Here is an 18,855-nt window from a genome sequence, read left to right on the forward strand (position 1 = left end):
AATTAAAAGCTCTTGGAGCAATCACAGGAAGTGTTAGGAAGATTTGGAAACAATTTTCTGTCGAATTTTAAAATATAATCACATTTAATGTGAGGGGGGGGGGGGAATAAAATAAACAAAAACACACGTACAAAACGCTTTCAAAATTCGAATGAATCTAAATTACTTTGACATGAAGTGGATAGTTTCCGCTTTTGTACAATGTCCCTGCTACCTTGACACAGCCGCGTCTCTTTCTTCCCGGCAGGTTTTCTGCCTCCCTGCGCGCAACCGCTCATCCGGGCACGAGCTCGTTTTTTTTTTTTGAATGGGGACATTTTTAAAAAGAAAAAAGAAAAAAAAAGAAAAATGGATTACCCACAGTGGATTAACATTAAGTAGTACTACAATTAACGCAGTGTGCAATTAATTGCAAAATTTATTTAATTACCCCATGCCCCTATATATAATTAGAATTGTTTTTTTAATCAAGTATATCACCAATACAACATAAAACTAAAATCAAGCAAAAAAATATAACCAATTCAATGTGTAATTAATAGTGCAGTTTCTTAAAGAGTGAACAATGTTAACGTAATGACAAATCTACTGTAGAAATATAATAATTAGGGAGGTGCCCACATAGATCCCAAGTGGTGCTCAAGCACCTGCCCTTTAGCCCCCGGGATGAAAAATTTCTTTTTTTTTCTTCTTTTTTTTCAATCTATTGTTTTTTCATTCATCAATATTTAAAAAAAAAAATCTCTCTGTCACCAATCCCAGCTAATTTGGTTTGATATTTTAGGGCCATTTATTGAATTCATGAGAGAATCAGGGGCACTTTAAATGATGGCAGGTGTGTGCTGGCCCCATTTAACATGAGTTTGAAGGTGATTGCTTATTTCTGAACACATTTAGAAGAGGATGTGTGCACTTGTGCAACCACGTTATCATAGTTGTTTATTCTTACTTCCTCTCTATATTTTATTTCAATTGAGTTGTACAGATTACATGTTAAAAACTAGTGGAATAAAAGTTTAAGTTTTGTTTTTTTTCTTGTTCTTATCAGTTTTTCCTTAATTATTTTTGCTTGAGCACCTGGCCCTCCAAAATGTCTTTGCAGGTGTCTGATAATAATATTAAATTCTTACACTGTTTTGGCCTATGTTCTTACTTACTGAAGTATTGACACATAGTGCATGTTTTGCGCCATCAGTGTGTTCTGCAGCTGCGGCGTCAGGCCTTCTCGCCCAACATTTGTCATCATTAGAGCCACGGACGCCTGCAGAGGGCACAGTGCACACACCCCACTGCGGTTTGCTTTGCAGCACCCCCTCGGTGTGTCAAATGCTCCGGCAGCCTGTCTGTGTTCGGAAAGCACAGTCACCGTTACTATGGGAACGTGTAAACTATGGACAGGAGAAGTAGGAAGACGGAGGAGAGTTCTAGGTAGGTGGACGTACGTTCAAGCCGTCGAGAGAAGCCGAGAGAAGTAACAGTGTGTTTACATGTTGGATTTATTGCCTTCTGCAAGATGTGTTGGTGAGTTAAATTACAGAGCAAGTGAATGTGCTCATGTGTATGTGAGAGAGCGAGGCCGTAGCAACAAAAACCCACTTAACACATGGGTGTGTGAGAGAGCATAATGTTTACAACGTGAAGCAGAGGTTGGAATTTTCCATTTTGAACTAATGGGAACGTGTCCTACACGTGACAATGGCTAAAAGCAAGACAACAGAAATGCATTGAGCATGTGTTCCTTTTAACACGTTGTCAAGGCCAGATGAACATTAAGATGCCACACGCGAGGTCCTCAGCGAGTCCTGCTAAAATGCAGACCAAGATGAGCGCCTGGACGCCCCTGAACCACTCACTGTCCAACAACAAGGTCAGAAGAGCTCGCTTGTGGCAATGCATGCAACACAAAAGACACTAATTGTTTGACTTTGTTAGGAGGTGCCATATAGGCCAAAAATCACATTTGCCTCTCGCATACTGTACACCCAAAAATGTAATTCGATAAGACGACAACAGACAGAGAGAGGGACTGGCAGTACAGCTTCCGTTCTCACGCACACATGCAATTGTTGACTTTCAAACACACAATTGTTTACCCTCACTTATGGTAAATGGTAAATGAAGTGCACTTATTTAAACACAGCATAAAAAGTCTCATACAGAGAAACAAGACTTTTTCCTCTCTGCGTGAGGTTTTTCTTTTTGGGGGGGGGGGGTTGGTTAGTAAGAGAGCTATTGGTGAATCGGAGAACCTTTTAGGGTGTGAGAGGTTTTTTTTAGTGTGTGTGAATTGTGTATTGTGAGTTGGAGTTTTTGGGGGTGTGTGTGAGAGTTTATTAACGAATGTGAGGTTTTTCAGTGTATTTGAGTTTCTGTGAGTGTGAGAGTTTTTCCGCTGAGGGTTAGAGTTTTTTTTACCGAGTGTAAGAGTTTCTGGTGAGTCCAAGTTTAGTTTTTTTTGGTTTTTGGTGAGTGTTAAAGGTTTTTGGATGGAAGTGAGAGTTTTTGTGTCTTTTTGTTTTTAGCGTGTGTGTGTGCCTGTGTATTTGAGTGGTATTTTTGTGCATGTGTGATGTTTTTGGTTGTGTGAAAGAGATTTATAGTTGTATGTGAGAGTTTTTTGGTGAGTTGAGAGAATTTTTGGGATGAATGTGAGAGGTTTTGAGCGTGGCAGTTTTTTTTGTGTAAGAATTTTTATGGTGCGTGCTGTGCGTGACAGATTTTTGTTTTAAGTGAGTTTTTTTTCTTCAAGTGTATGTAAGATGTTCTTGGGTGAAGTGAGAGTTTTTTTCTGAGCGTGAGAATTTTCTTTGGTGTATTTGAGAGATTTTGTTAGTATAAGAGATTTTTTGTGCACGTTTTTTGTCATGAAAGGTTAATTATGTGAGTGTGAGGTTTTATGCTGCATGTGAGAGTTTTTGTTGAGCCTGTGAGTTTTTTTTTGGGTGAGATTGAGAGTTTTTCGGCATTTGTGTGAGATGTTTTTGGTGTCTTGGAGGTTTTCGGTGAATGTGAGAGGCAAATGTGATTTTTGGCCTATACGGCACCTCATACGCAGTGAAAGTGAATCATTGCTATCAGAAACTTTGAGAGACCAGTTTTACAGAAGAATTATGGACAGAAAAGCAAAATGTGGCAATGATAACGTTGCATTGTATTGTGAATATCGAGATGTAAAATGTGACCTTGTGCCATTAAAAGGAAAAAAAATATATATATATATATATATACTATGACAAATGACTGATCATTAGACTGTTAGAAATTCATTACTGTGAACCAACAAATTGAAACAAAAATACCCCATCAAGTTTGTTTTGTTCAAGCCATAATTGTCATTGTGTTCCTGTCAGGTTTTTGAGGAGAGACGAAGCCTTCTGTCAAAGTGGGTACGTTAAGAGCGTCAAGTGTGCGCATTGTGCTCAGACTCCGCCGGGGTCTCTTTCTTCTTTTGATTTGATGGCCTTTCATGTGCTCATCATCAGTTTGACAGGTGGTCTGACAGGCAGAGGAGGTTGGTGCTGCACGACTTTGTCAAGAGCTGCTCAAAGGAGCAACTCCGCTTTGTCGACCTCTGTGTGAGTAGACAGCTGCCCCTGCAGGCTGCTGACTTCACACGCTTGCTGCCGAGGGCCATCTGCCTCTACGTCTTCTCCTTTCTGGACCCACGCAGCCTCTGTCGCTGTGCCCGGGTAGGAAGGAACCGACACACGCGCGTAGACCTGTCACATGACACGATGCAATGCATGATGTATGGCTTGTACCTGTAAGGACAGGTGAGCTGGCACTGGAAAAGCATCGTGGACCTGGACCAGCTGTGGATGCCCAAGTGTCTGAGACTTGGCTGGCTCATCAGCTTCTCCCCCACCGTGTTTGAGCAGGGCGTGTGGAAGAGACACTACGTCAACACTGTGCAAGAGATCCTGCTTGCTGGCCCAACCAGAAAGGTCCGGAAGATGCAAAGTCACTCTAAATAACATCGACGTGCTTCTATTTCACAAGCTAAACCAACGGTTGGCAAAGTATGGCCGGCGGGCCACACGAGTTCTGCTTCATTCTTCAATCCACCCTACTGAGTATGAGTAAGAGTCCTGTAATATTTGTTTGTAATTAGATGTCCCCCCCGAACTTGGTAAATTAAAGCGTCATTCTTTTATTTCTCTCATGAAAGAATTGGTTAATTGATTTATCATTTAAAAAAAATCAAACAAAATAAGATAACCAATTCGACATAAACAGTTACGATTTAAAATTAAGAATCACTTCTTATTTTTTGTTAAAATAAAAAAAAATACATATTACATTAAAACTTTTATATTTATTCTGTTAAAATAATAGGTTTATTAATTAGGTGGAGGACTGGTTCGCACATCTGCCTCACAGTTCTGGGGACCGGGGTTCAAATCCCAGCCCCGCCTGTGTGGAGTTTGCATGTTCTCCCCGTGCCTGCGTGGATTTTCTCCGGGTACTCCGGTTTCCTCCCACATCCCAAAAACATGAGTAGTAGGTTAATTGAAAACTCTAAATTGCCCGTAGGTGTGAGTGTGAGTGCGGATGGTTGTTTGTTTGTATCTGCCCTGCGATTGGCTGGCGACCGGTCCAGGGTGTACCCTGCCTCCCGCCCAGAGATAGCTGGGATGGGCTCCGGCAGCCCGCGACCCGCGTGAGGATGAGCGGTAAAGAAAATGGATGGATGGTTTACTAATTATAGTGGAAAACAATCAAATTTTATAGTGATATTGTAACTTTTTTTTTTTTCTCATCTACAAATGACCTGGCCCATCTGTCCATTTAAAAAACCAAATGTGGCCCTCGAGCACAACAGTTTGCCCACCCCTGGTCTAAAGGTAACGTCCGCCCGCAGGCCGCCGTGTCCCAGCAGCAGACAGCGGTTCCAGATGTAGCAAGAGTCAGCAGTGGACATGAGGACATGACACAAGAGCTCTCCCGAAGTGAGGGCCTTCAAGTATCCACCAACCAACAAGTTGGAGGTGTGTCCAGGAGCAGATTGAAAAGAGACAAGCATCCACTTGTGCTTCCACCGTGGAGAGACTCTGACAGACGTCCCAAGGACATCGTCCGCTTCAACTACCTGGACAACTGTGACCCCGTCGGACAAGCCAGTGCAGCGTAAGGCAGCAAGCGGATTTCCAATATGGTTGACAGTGATCACAGAATTTGTATTTTTAGCAATTCAAAGCGGTGATATCGCTCATTTAAAGAGATGCACAGCCGTGTTCAATCTTTGCAAACAAACAAAGCCTACTGTATATAGAACAATGTAGAGCAACTTGAACAATAGCACTACAGGAGTGTATTAACTAAACAATAATAACTAATAACTGAACAAACCAATAAATAAATAGAGGAAGGACTGACTGATTTTCAAGCAAATAAAACCAGTTATATGTTTAATAATGTTACTTTTTTACGCTTCACCAGAATGCACCACAGTAGAAATCTTTTGGATTTTCTCATGGATTCCAATACAAACTGAAAGTAGATGAAAACACAGTTTGTGGGTAATTCCAGTTTCATCAAAATATCGTGACCCAAAATTCGAAACTGGTCGTGGATCGGACATTTTGAAGCTCACCTAAAATTGTGACGTAGCAAAGGAACATTTACCAATTATATGTGTAACCTGAGCCATCTTGTGGAGGGGTGTTAAAGGACTATAAGATAAAAAACAATCCTTAATTGCAATAAAATTGAATAAAAAGGCACGATAATGTATGAAAATCATTCCACATTTACTGTATACAGTATAAATAAGATGGAAGCTTATACTCTAGCTGTCAGAAGGAAGAACTGTGTATCTTGTGTGGGGATTGAAAATTAATGAGGTAATTATCCTTTGTGGCAATGGTTCTCAAAATGGGGTACTTGAACCCCCGGGGGTCCACGAGCCATAACTTGGCGGTCCCTAAAAAATTTGCAATAAGTGATTGATTGTGTTGTATCATTAAAAAAAAGTGCATACCATCATATGGGGACCGTTGTGCCAATAAAACAAACATACTCAACCAATTACTCCTCACTAGTTTAACTTTGGGCCAATTGAAAGCTATGATATGATTGCAATGTATCACCTAAATCTGACATTCTTGCAGAATATTTGCAGCATTTCTCTCATGTTTGTTTCTTATTTAGAGATGTACAGGTGAGGCCAGGCAACCTTTACAAAATATTTGCTGTCTTTGGCAATGTTCACCGCGACTTACTTTTTGATTGCGTTTGCTTGTCCTATGGAAAACAATGTGAAAATGATTCCACTCATGTTGTCTTTTTTTTTTTTTATAGCAGGAATTGAAGTCGCTAGTTGCTTTTTTTGAAAAATAGTCGCACAGAAGGTTCGCAAGAGATGCAAAGACATCAATACTGACTGCTTTTGTAAAACGTTAGTGGAAGCAGTGCATTATCAGCTAGTGATAAATATTAAATTCAATTAGTTTCTGGGTCGCTTATGCTAATGTAAAACAGCAACACCTTTTGTGACTACTACTGATTAGTCTAATGTGTCCCTTCTTCCTTGGTCATCTTCCATCATATAATTTATATTCAACAGACTGTGGCCAAATCCTACATAGCCAGAAGAATTAAAAGGGAAAAAGATGCAATTTTTTTTAGTATGTAGTAGTAAGTTATAGTAATATATAGCTTTTATCTGTCCCACAAGATACAATCTACACTTACAGTATGTACCCCTAATGATTTGGAATCCACAGGGCCAAAAAGCTGTTTTCAGTATATACAGTATGACTTTAGCCTTGATGGTTGGTAAAAAAGAAAACAAAAACAAACAAGTGTACCACCCCTTTGACAATTCATTGTTCCACTGCCCCCAAAAGACATAATAGTCTACTTTTTTTCTGTGTATGTCAATCAAGACCGTGTTGTGTGTCTCCAGGCAGATGAAGAGCAGAGCAACCACTTGCAGCAGTAAAACGGAGAAGCCAGACGACGAGAGACACAAAACGCTGTCTGACACCAGTTACAAACTACGCAAAGCTAAATCACTGGTAAGCCACGCTTCATTTATCGCCGCAACAATAACCCCACTGTGACAGTGACCCCGAAATGTTGAAGATCCTCCACCAGCAGACTTCATGCATTATGGAGCAGCTTTTTACACGGGGATGCATGTTAATGATGACAGGCTCACAGAGGGAGGTGACAGGAGGTGATGCAAATGTTGCTTATGTTATAGGAGAGGGTGAAACAGAGGACACTGGAGCATTAAATATTGAGGATTAGGAAAAATATCCATGAATTTGGGCAACTATGAACATTTTTAGTTTGTTTAATGAAAGAATGAACATCTTGACATTCAAAATAGATCCCAAAATATATTTAATTCATTGTTGGTGCTGCCTTTTCACGACTTACTACAACCGAATTCACCTATTTGAAATTGTTTTTAAGCTATCCTGTTTTTGACTGAAAAACTTGGCTCTTCAATTGCCTCAGAGAGGCCAAAATGGAATGGAAAAATAGTGGTTTTGTGCCATCCAGTGACAAGGAACTATGTTGAAGTGAGGGGAGGAGCTCACACCCTGTTTGATAGATATAAGTACAGCAGGGCTCGGTACCATGCGAATAACAATGCCCTTCCCATTTTAAAACAGAAGCAATAATTCTCCATTGACCAATTAACAGGCATCAGCATGTTTCGCTCCACCCTTGTAGAAATGAAAGGCCTCTCTTCAAGCGATTAACTGGTACTCATGCAGTTGTGTAATCAATCGTTCCAAAATATGGTTCTCTAAGATATTGTGACCTTCCTTTCCCACAGATGTTCCTCACGTCAAACAGCAGACCCCACCATCCTGTTCCTCTTCCTCCTCCTCCTCATCAGACCCAGTCTCGCCCCCATTGGGCATCTGACAGTTACAGCCACCCCGCCGCCAAGGAGGAGGGAGCGATCCTGCTGCGGCAGGCCCAGTGGAACGCTGGGAAACGTCCAGGTCCAGTGAGGACGGCCGTACCCAGGTTGAGCGTGGAGGCGCTCAGGGCGTCCCAGCGCTCGAACAGGAGCATACCCAGTAAGTCATCGTCAACCCCCTCACTCTTCTGGGCTGAATATGATGTAAGCACATAGCAAGAAATATTTTCAGGAGACTTTTAAACTCCTTAAAAAATACATTTATTAATTAAAAAATTCTGATCTCCTCCAGAATGTGCATGTTATGCTGCAAACAAAGCATTGAACGAATGTTCATTTAGAAATAGAAAAACTTCATCAAACATTCAGCCTAATAGTACAGGTAAAACATAAAATGCTAAATATTTTAGCAGTGAGTTAACACTATAATGGTTTTCTGTTCCAGCACGACAAATGCAAAAACCATAAAAGCATGATTGGATGTGTTTGGGAACACCTTTGGGATGAACTAGAACGGCGATAAAGACTCTTGTCCTTGTGTAATAGCCTGGTGTCCCCCGATACTTTTGTCCTTACATTGTATAATGTCAGCATGATTAACTAGCTGATTAAGTAGACGATTAAGTAGCTGTGTGTTCTAATTCAACAGAGTGGTGTCACCCAGTTAAAGGGCGGCAATGTGTTCAAAGTAGTGTGCCTATGTGTTAGTTTGTATTATGTAACGCGTTGGACCTTTAATTTGTGTTACATTTCAATCTCTGTCAAACATGACTTCTTCCAGGTGCACCACTGTTTGATTTTGAGCCCTGGACTCCCCCCGTGTCCTTCACACAATACGTGGACTGATACACATCGCCACCTGCAGGCATACCAAGGAACGTGCAGCTGCATTCTTGCAGGGTTTGAAGCTCCATGAAGGTTGGTGCTGGTGTTCATTTAAAAAACTGTCAGTTGATTTATTTATACAGTTTTGTGAAAAAAATAAAATGCTAATCAGTTTCATTGCTTATCCTCCATATATTCTGCAGTGCTGTCAATCATGAGAAAGTAACAACAAACTGAGTAAGAAATGCACCACCTTTATTCTCCAATTCACACAACCCTTTCAGCAATACAAAGCCGAAGCAATTTATGTAATAGGCAAGTCCACAAATGATTTAATCAAATCAAAAAATATCCTGCATTCAATACAGTAAGTAGCACATCAAAGGCCCGCAGGAGAGCTTTGCATATGTCCCGTGATCATGACAGCAAATGTACTGTACATCTTGTCATTACATAGATGAATACGTTATATGAAATCCAAAGTACGGCTCATGTGGGGACATACATATTAAATAACAAGACAGTGACCAAAATGAACAACACACATTTGAAATGAGTGATCGTTGAATTGTAATTGAATCATAAAGAGTACACTATATGATTCAGTCAAAAGTAATTCCTATTCGTGGTTGCTTCCTAATACTTGCTCTTTAATGGGCATTGTTTAAGGCTCAATCATGGCAATCAAGTACAGGAACATGTGGAGACAAATTAATTGGGAGGCAATTTATAGTCATGTAATCCACCCATGTACTTTAACATTAAGTCCCACAGTCACTAATGATGTGATTGTCTAGTCTAGTTTGAGGAGCTCCCTGGTGCAATGTTAGCAGAATCAAATGGATTAGCAATAAAAGTGTGATTGATAACCAAGCCGATTCAGTCACTATGCTGGTGTAACGACACCATGATCATTGACAGTTGCCATCAACATGACATTTGACACAGCAGATCCATTTTAAGACAATTACAATGAGTACAGTTGCTCAAAATGTTCATTTTAAGGCAACAACATGACAGGAGTGGACTCAAAAATTCATATATATAAAAACAAAACCAAAAAAAACTAGTTAATAATTTACAAATAATTCACCCCCCTCACACACTCAAACAAGGCAAAACAAATTCTAGCAAAACTGGCAATTGAGCAATATATTAACAAGGATGAAATAAGAAAAACATATGAGGAAAATAGATTTTTTTTCAATTAAAAAAAGGTGTTTTGTTAAAAATATATGATACAGAATATAAAGAGGTTTTCGGCCTTACTTTATACACTAACAGATGAACCAAATTAGTTCAGAGGGACGTCACAAAACAGAAATACATCATTGACTGTGTTGAGCATGTCCAATCTTTTCTCTCAAGCACACTCAATGCGCAGCTTCATATTCACAGTGGATTTACATCAACAGGTACACCAGAATGGGGCGAAAAAAACAACATAAAAAGTAAAAATCCTTGTGACGATACATCTAAGCAGTCAGTCCCTGACCTGTCTCCACTTTTTAGCCCTTCAAAGCTAAACAAGTCTTTGATTAATCTCATTCTGTGCACAAATTGATTGAATAATGTCCTTTTTTTTTTGCACAATTTTGTGTGGGTATAAAAAAGCATTTAAGAACATTAAGATTTGGCTAACAGAAATGAGAAACGCTCTCAGCTGCTAATAGTAAAAGCATGAAATTGTGTAGTTGTAGAGTAGCGTGCACCTTTAACTTGGACAGAATGACTATGCAAAGTGTTAACAGGTCTTTTAAATAATGTAAACATATACATCTTGTTTGAGGTCAGAGCATAGATCCTCTTCATATCTTTTTTTTAATACAAATAATAATAATTCAAAATTTTTTACTGGAGCATTGTCCGGATGTTTTTTGGAGTGGACTCATCGTTCAGGTGTTTAGTGGTGAATCTGAAGAGAAAAGAGAAAAATAACACATATTTTACTTTATCCAAATATCAACAGAAATGTGGCCTTAATAGCTGTTGTTGCCCTCAGTTTCCTCTCGAATAAAATTTGTCACCTTGCCACGGCCAACCGCCATGTCCGGAAGTAATCAAAAGAGACTCCCTTCTCCATTGTCGCATGTTTGTGGTGCGTTCTGAATGATACGTTCAATGCAAAGAAATGAAAGAAATGCTTAAAAAAAAAATAATCCCCTCCGCCCGACCACAAAATGAGGAAGTACTGTACTAAAGAAGTGTAACTCAAAATCAGTAACAGCCTTGAATAAACTCATTAACTTCCAATTTCAGCCGACCTTCTGTATTTCATGATCCGTATGTCTGTTTGGCAAATAACACCAATTGTTTTACTTTGCATTGTTATTGCAAGCACATTAGTATGCTTTAATGAGTATTAAATTCAATTACTGTTCCCCCTCAAACCTAAACAGTGACACGTATATATGTATAACTATGCTCAAAAGGCAGTGACCTACTTGAGAGCATTCAGCAGGCCTTCTACATTGTCTGCAGGCTGGTCTTTCAGCACTTTTATGCAGCCCTTCATCTGGAGAGACAATAATCATGTCAGAACTGCATCACGTAGCAGTGATGTGTGTGGCGTGTAGTTCTCCGTGAGGCACTTACGTCGATCTTGGAGGACTTGTTGAAGGCACCGTTGGGGTGCACATGGTCATAGAGAATGATGACGCCAACCATGACCCTCATGCAGAATAGGAGAGTGTCCTCGCTGCTGAAACGACTTGAATATTCCCTAAACACAAAAAACGACGTCTTGGTAAATGAAGAATAATCTCCACACAAGGACCACAACATTAGCTATACGTACACAATTTAATTAGAGCAACAACAACAAAAACGGATATTCTACTTCGATATGCTCAGTTTTGATTGACTGTCAGAAAAGTTTCCATATCCTCTCCAATTATTATTATTAATATTATAGAGCAAGCTGGTTCTTCCTTGACCACTGGGGATCGCAGTTTTACTGTTGCATCGAGGTGATTATGCATGCTGAGGTCAGTGGCCTGATGTGCGGCGGGGAGTTGCCTGATGTATTTTTTTCGCCAGTGTCCAGTTCAGTTGCTTGTAGGCTGGAGTGCTCTGAGTGCAGCGGGCTTAACAGAACCGCCACAAAATGATGTTGCTATTCCAGTTGGAGTAATTTCCGCTGCTTTTAAAATACTGTATCTTGTTACTGTGTGTTTTCTGCATTTCGATCAAATATATCAACCGAAAATATGTATTTTTTGGGGGGTGAAATAAGCGCAACTATTAATTATTAAATATTAATAATTATTATTTTCAAAGTAAACTGATTCAATTAAATTGTCAAAATAAGAGATGGAACATCCACATATGAACTCACGGTGTCTCCAACATGACTTTACAGATGCTGGCCATGGTGCTCAGACAGTCTGTCGTGTTCTCCAGTGGAAGAGTCTTGTTCTACAAAATAGATTAATATAAAATATACGACCACCTGACATGTGCTGTCAAAACAAAAATGTGTGTTGCAAATGATGCAGAGTGCAAAATAATAAGTATATTCCGGAATATTTTCAACATTGTTTGCAATGCAGGAATTATCAAAATAAAGCTATCTTACCTCAGTCACAAAGTTTGTAGTTGCGTTGCTGAGTGTTTTTAGCATTGGCGTGGCCTCAGCGTAAAACAGAGACATCCTATTGGCCATCTCATTATTAACTTCATTTTCAATATCCAACTGCAGAATCACAATGAATTAAACATTTGTCAAGAATCAGGATACATGAATTGAATTGCAGTTAAATTTCAACAAAGCCAACTTATATTTTCTAGTTACACACGCCAATATTTTCCTTATTATTTATGGTCTCAATATTAAAAAAATGTTGTGTGTGTACCAGCCTTTATATACACCTTTACTAATCTTATGTTCATATTAATTATGTTTGGAACAGCTTACATTCATGTTGTTTATCCGATTTCGACTGATGGTTCTTCTGTAGTAGCTGAAGTCATTCTGAATGGCAGGAATCCTCATCTGAGGTACAACAAGCAATGAGTCAAAGTGTCGAGTTAAAATTATACATCACATCAAGAAGTGAGTGCGCAGCATTTGGTACCTTGAGCTCATCGAAGCGAAGAGTGAAGTGGAGGATTTCTGCAAACTGCTTGGCCAACGCCTGTTCCTTTTCCAGATGCTGAGTGGGCGTGCAGGGTGGACATGTCAGGGACTCCAACAAACTCCGTAGAGCCTCCTCTGCACACAAATACAAAATCCCAACTGTTGCTTTCTGCTCAAACCCTGAAAATGCTGTGACATTGCCACACACCTAGTCTCAGAGAGAAACTGTAAAACTTCTTGAGTTTGATGACAAGAGGGCACACTGAGTTCCAGGCTCGCTCCTGAAGCATGAAGTCACTGGGGCTTTGAATTGCCTAAAGAGGATACATAAGATTATTTATTAGCCCAAGAATGACAATTATAGGTGTAAACACATATCTTGTAGTTGTACTCTAAACCTATTTGTATTCCTCTTTATAATCCTCTAGAAAATTCTGTTCTGTCACCACTATCCATAAATAGCATTCTCTTTGAAGGACAATAACTTGCAAGCCACTTGTAGCCTGCTACTACCAGCCCTGCATCCTCAATATTTCACATCATCATAAAAACAGACCCACGTATCACCTTCCTAAAACAATGGCCTCATTTTTGTAAAGGTTCTTCTCACATCTCTGATCTCCTGTCCGGCTCCTTTGTATGCCTGTAGACCTGAAAGGATGCTTTCAGAGTCCTGGAGGACGGCGTTCACCTGGTTCCAGACTTCACACTCTCCTTCTGAGGGCTGCGCATCTAACATGGAAACATTTACAAAGCAAACACTTGCTACTGTATATGGACAACAGGCACCTATGCTGACAGTATATTACAATTGTTTCTCACATCAAGAATCTATTCATGTCAGGTCTGCCCGAGTACAAATATCAAAAGAGTGGCAAGCTAAACTTAATCTCAAGTTTAATACCATGAATTGAGGCAGATTTAAAAGACATTTATATGATCATGGAAACCACATACTGTGGGGAAAAGGGAAAGAATGCTGAATGTTTTTGCCACTAAAATAGTTTATAATTGTCCAAAGACGTGCAAAAGCATACAGCATAATGGAAAATTGTTGGGTTGAATTCTAAAGCGTCACTTCACTGCAGTAACCATTTTTATCTCTTGGCAGATAGTCCAGTGCAACAAACTCAAGACATCAAAAGTAGCTGACTTCAACCCCTGATATTGTGATCTCATGAGCAAAGAGGTCAAGAAACTACATTTTAATCATGTTGGAGAAACTATAAGTGCTCTACTGCAGTGAATGTGTGCGCTTACAGGGCAGTCTGTATGAGAACATCCATCCATCCATCCATTTTCTGAGCCTCTTCTCCTCACTAGGGGTGCGGGCGTGCTGGAGCCTATCCCAGCTATCATCGGGCAGGAGGCGGGGTACACCCTGAACTGGTTGCCAGCCAATCGCAGGGCACATACAAACAAACAACCATTCGCACTCACATTCACACCTACGGGCAATTTAGAGTTGTCAATTAACCTACCGTGCATGTTTTTGAGATGTGGGAGGAAACCGGAGAGAACATGAGAGCAGGCACGGGGAGAACATGCAAACTCCACACAGGCGGGGCCGGGGATTGAACCCCGGTCCTCAGAACTGTGAGGCAGACGCTCTAACCAGTCGGTCACCGTGCCGCCTGTATGAGAACATGCTAGATTAAACATGACAGCAGAAGACGACACAGACATGCTTTCTAAATCCTTTCTCTGTTTCCCCAGTAGTATTTTGTACATGACTTAATCTCATTGCTGTTGTCTATTGGCAGGTTGATTTGGTTAAAAAATATATTGTACCTTGCCCATGGTTACTACAAGACCATTCTAAATAAGGACTACATGCACTGTATAGTACACTCACCAGCCACAACATTGAGTGCACCTCCGTACTAGTACAGGGTTACAAAAATTAAGATGTTTCCATTTATGTTCCCTTAATGAGCTACATTCAAAGCTATAATCCAAGCCAATCTTTTCTTTCAACAACAATAACAAAAAAATAAAAAATAAATCACACCACATATTTATGTTATGAAATGGTATATTTTATTAAGTTTGGGTCTCAGTTAGAACCAAATTTCTATATGAAAACTTGTTTTTGACTATGAAGCTATAACCAATCTTGTGGCTGGTGAGTATACATATCCGTAAACACGGCTCGCCCCAGACTTCAGGGAATATTTCACCAAGGTGAGTAAGCATACGTTCTAACAGTAAAACTTTGTCATTTTAAATCTTAAGACTGTCACGACCAAAGACAGCCTAACTAGCTGCTGTAAATATAAAGCATCACTGAAACCTTTCCCATTATCCCATCATTTACGGGTAAACAAATACTGAGGTTGGATGACATGCCACAGCTGTGACATAATTCTGGGAGAGATAGAAATTAAAGCCTGCCTGTACATTTACATGCACACATTACAAGGTGCAATTCAATCATTGGCCAAACTATGTTTGCCTCTACAACGCTGGTTAGCGATAGTGCTCCTTTCAGCACAACGAGAAAGATGTTGGTTGCCAGTCTAACTCGTACAAGTCGAGTGGTTAAAGTGACTATTTTACTCCTCTGCATGTCATACGTGTGGTATTTTTGTATAAATATCCTCTTTGGCTCTTGTGCTTATGGTAACACTTAAAAAAATCTCAATACTCATGATCGTGTGCAAACAATACTGTTGACATTTTACTACTAAATTCTCATTATAATTAATGGATGTTAATCAAAACTAAAAACTGGTATGATAGTGGATTAAATAGATTTTGATGGCTTGCTTTGACTTAATTATTTCTACACAAATGTCTATTTTAAATAGATGAATCACCTACATATTTATGATAGCTCCATTATTGTGTTAGCACATTATGGATTAAACTAAATATTGCAGAACAGTATTGCACCTGTAAATGGTCTTCACACCAACTTTAAAATAGTTTCTATTTTTAGGGGAACTTTCATTAGGGTGATGAAAGGCACAGCTGACGACTGCTGGTTTTTACCATTATTATTATCTACTTGACATATTGTCTTGGACGACCAAAATACAAATGCATTACGGTTTAGATTTTTTTTTTTTTTTAATTTAAATGCAGTTTTGGTGTTAAAATACACCTGTTTGACATGTGGATTTCAGTCATCCTGTCAGTTTAAAACTGATGTTCTATAGATGTTCCATCACTTTATTTGTGTTTCTTCCATCTATCTTTAAACTGATGTAAAATGAATTTCTTTCCTCATCAATGCAAGCATGCCCTCACTCCCCCTGACTTCATCTTTTTTGGAGAATCAATGGTGTTGGAGTTCCAGGTAAGGCCATGGGGACTGGAGGATACACCGATGGAAATGTTTAAATGCAAAAAGAATTTTGTTTTCAATCGAATATAGTTAGCGTGTGTTAAGCAAACTTTTAAACAGTTGAACAAAGTCAGATTGAGTTACTTAGATACACTTTAAAAGTCTAGTTTCAATCAATTTAATGCAGTGATATTTTTTCTTCTTCTATTGCACGTAAAGTGACTGAGTGACTACTTGTTTGCTATTCAAAAATTATCATCTAGTGTACTGTGATGAAGTTTGTTCATGGCAACAAACAATATTGAAAACACATTTAACCGGCACTTGGTTTATCTGCAATAATATATCATTTACAAATTGATGAAAACCAACCAACAGCAGAGCATGCATGCATGCACGCACAAAAGAGTAAAAGCAGACTGCTAAGGTCAAGGGTCACCTTCATTTTTTTTTTTTTTTTTGTCAATTTATCATTAAGTGTATAGATCTTGGAAAGCATCCTGAAATCAATCATAACAACAAAGGCTGCCTTTAAAACGACATTGGTCAAAAGAGAATGGTCGTTCAATCTGAAGCAGAATAAGATGACCCTTGAATTCTTGGGATTAAAGAGGACTGAATTAAGAAAAACAACTTTGGCCTGTTAGAAAGACAGGCTATGCTCACTTTCAAAGTCAAGGAAAAAGTTTGGCCCCTGCTCAAGCTCGGTGCAAGTGAGCACTTTTAACAGATTCCCCATTTGGCTTCTGCAAGACAGAGGAAAAAAAAGGAACAGACAAACAGAGAGAGGAAGAAAAGGGAAGAAAAGTATAAGTGATGTTAAAAAGTTTTTTTGAACAGTCAGAAACGGTAGATTGGAGATGAGAGAGTTGCGTTTCACATCTGTGTGAAAAGAAAGCATGAAGGAAACCTGTAAACAGAAAGGAAATAATCTCCTCCTCTTTCCATTTTATCGCTGTTTTTCCCCACTCCTCTGCCAGACTTACTTTCAAAGTCCAGGAAAAAGTGTGGATAGTTCTCTATTTCCCTTGTAAGGACTTTAAGCAGGTTACCCATTCCAGCAAACCTGATGGGCAAAATGGTGGTAAAGCACACAAAACAAATGAATACAGACAGTTCATAAAAAAACTGGTCATAATGTTGTTTAACTGTATGATTTACCAACACAATCAGTCACGTAAAACAGATTCTGTTGATACAACGGTACCACAACATACAAAGACCCCAATGGTCGAGGAAATCAGAAACTGACCAGTTTTGGGGGAAATTTTGCCTCAAAATTCACAAAAGACAAAATGAAACCCAAGATAAATCCTCTCAAAACTTTTTGCACCATTGTGACCTAGTTGTTTATTTTTACTCCCCTCTCTAAAATACTCTTTTTCCCGATTGAGCTTTGCATAGCTCACATTAATTAAAATGTAGGGACAGAGCCCTGCCGCATATAGCAGAAAACCACAATTAATTGACAACCCTCTCAATTTTGATTTTTTATAATTGCCTGAATTACCTGCTTAAATTGTAAATATGACAATCCTAAACTCCAGGATATGTAATATCATTTCAAACTCAAATTGTACAACATTAAACCCATTTATCATTTAGCCTTAAAAATAAACAGCTTAGGGATGATTTCTTTGATTAAAAAAAAATAAATAAATAAAAATGACACTACCAACCACGGTTTTAACTTAGCTCCGACCTGAAATAAAAAGATGTATAACTTAAACACACGTCCTTGGCACTATTTACTATTTTCCCATTCGCCAGGGATTTTGGAGGCCTAGGGCGTTACATAAAAAGAGCACAGAAAATGTGATTAGGTGAGTATTTCAGTGAATAGCTGAGCATAGGTAGCTAAAAAACAAAAACAAAAGGTGAAGGTTCCACTGTACTCCACATTTTCATGGAACATTTTAAAAAGAAAAGAAAATGTCGTGAGCAACATTTTTCTCTGTGCTACTATGCTCAGTGGTCACTTCTGGGCAGGTGATATTATGTTGTAGTTATACTATTGTAAGAGTCTACCGTGTGGTGCTTCTAGACTAAACTTCATGGATCCTGAACCAGTCTCTCTGGATTAGTGCCTTTGTAAACAAGCCCAAGCAAATGGGAAACAGACCTAAATGGCAGTTTCTCTATAAATATTTTATTTGGAAGCAAAAGTCCAGTAAGTCGGTAAGTAGCAATTTTACAGGACTATCCCCAGCATTACATGAGGCTATATTTACAGGAAACGAGCACATGTCTTATAGAACGTCACATGGATGAAAAAGAGACGAGCGTCATTTGAGTTTTAATAGCATTCCACACAGGTCAGTCATGGCGGGTGGGTCGAGTCATAATCAATATGTCAGTTGAGTAACTAGAATAGAATAAAATGACTATAGTCTATCAAATTGGGATGAAACGGCATATTCAGCAGCTTCTAGAGAGCTTTTCATCATGACCACAAAGATTCAACTTGCCAGAATCAAATGCTTGTGTGAAGTAACAACAAAAGACACACTGTGCTTACAGTATTCACATGATGATCACACTGCATTTCTCTATGCAGCCTCGAGCAAGCCACAGCTATCGTCAATCCTGCTATTCATTTCTCAAGCTGAGCGCAACACACAATCCTACACAAGAGACATAAATAAAAGACTGCACTCTGCAGACTGTTTCCACACTTCCAGTTTTGACTCCCGGTGAGTCTTGGATTTGATTACTATGCAAATTTAAGGCATGCATGTTAACAGCTGATCAAACACGAGGTTATACCAGAAGGGGGCAGTG

The 18,855-nt window shown here is 39.3% G+C and overlaps 2 protein-coding genes across 6 annotated transcripts in view; one reads left to right on the forward strand and one right to left on the reverse strand.

The window, feature by feature from the left end:
- The first annotated feature begins 1,216 nt into the window (after positions 1-1,216).
- fbxo16 (F-box protein 16) lies at positions 1,217-8,849 on the forward strand. The gene is made up of 9 exons (XM_061754160.1): positions 1,217-1,428; positions 1,758-1,867; positions 3,351-3,386; positions 3,483-3,689; positions 3,774-3,944; positions 4,862-5,127; positions 6,908-7,019; positions 7,793-8,042; positions 8,664-8,849. The coding sequence occupies exons 1-9, from the start codon at positions 1,374-1,376 to the stop codon at positions 8,726-8,728; spliced, it is 1,272 nt and encodes a 423-aa protein (XP_061610144.1). The 5' UTR covers positions 1,217-1,373; the 3' UTR covers positions 8,729-8,849.
- A 92-nt stretch (positions 8,850-8,941) lies between these two features.
- fam49a (family with sequence similarity 49 member A) overlaps positions 8,942-18,855 on the reverse strand; it is a 32,321-nt gene continuing 22,407 nt past the window's right edge. For 3 of the 5 annotated variants that reach the window (XM_061754163.1, XM_061754165.1, XM_061754166.1), the window contains exons 3-12: positions 17,061-17,140; positions 13,396-13,517; positions 12,994-13,099; positions 12,784-12,920; positions 12,624-12,701; positions 12,285-12,401; positions 12,045-12,124; positions 11,303-11,429; positions 11,152-11,222; positions 8,942-10,622 (exon numbers count right to left, since the gene is read on the reverse strand). In XM_061754163.1, the coding sequence (XP_061610147.1) occupies positions 10,559-10,622; positions 11,152-11,222; positions 11,303-11,429; positions 12,045-12,124; positions 12,285-12,401; positions 12,624-12,701; positions 12,784-12,920; positions 12,994-13,099; positions 13,396-13,517; positions 17,061-17,130 (972 nt within the window). In that variant the 5' untranslated portion in view covers positions 17,131-17,140 and the 3' untranslated portion in view covers positions 8,942-10,558. Of the gene's footprint in view, positions 10,623-11,151; positions 11,223-11,302; positions 11,430-12,044; positions 12,125-12,284; positions 12,402-12,623; positions 12,702-12,783; positions 12,921-12,993; positions 13,100-13,395; positions 13,518-16,740; positions 16,821-17,060; positions 17,141-18,855 lie in introns of all 5 variants that reach the window. The other 2 variants (XM_061754161.1, XM_061754162.1) reach the window with 2 other exon arrangements.

The sequence above is a fragment of the Phyllopteryx taeniolatus genome, chromosome 18, assembly GCF_024500385.1.
Source record: "Phyllopteryx taeniolatus isolate TA_2022b chromosome 18, UOR_Ptae_1.2, whole genome shotgun sequence".
In the NCBI taxonomy this organism is placed as follows: Eukaryota; Metazoa; Chordata; class Actinopteri; order Syngnathiformes; family Syngnathidae; genus Phyllopteryx; species Phyllopteryx taeniolatus.

What these genes read in the sequence shown, in the direction of transcription:
- fbxo16 (XM_061754160.1), top strand. Translation starts at nt 1,374, where the DNA reads ATGGGAACGTGTAAACTATGGACAGGAGAAGTAGGAAGACGGAGGAGA. An exon ending in TTGCTGGCCCAACCAGAAAG is followed by an intron (nt 3,945 to 4,861) that starts GTCCGGAAGATG and finishes GTCCGCCCGCAG; the next exon opens with GCCGCCGTGTCCCAGCAGCA. An exon ending in TACGCAAAGCTAAATCACTG is followed by an intron (nt 7,020 to 7,792) that starts GTAAGCCACGCT and finishes CCTTTCCCACAG; the next exon opens with ATGTTCCTCACGTCAAACAG.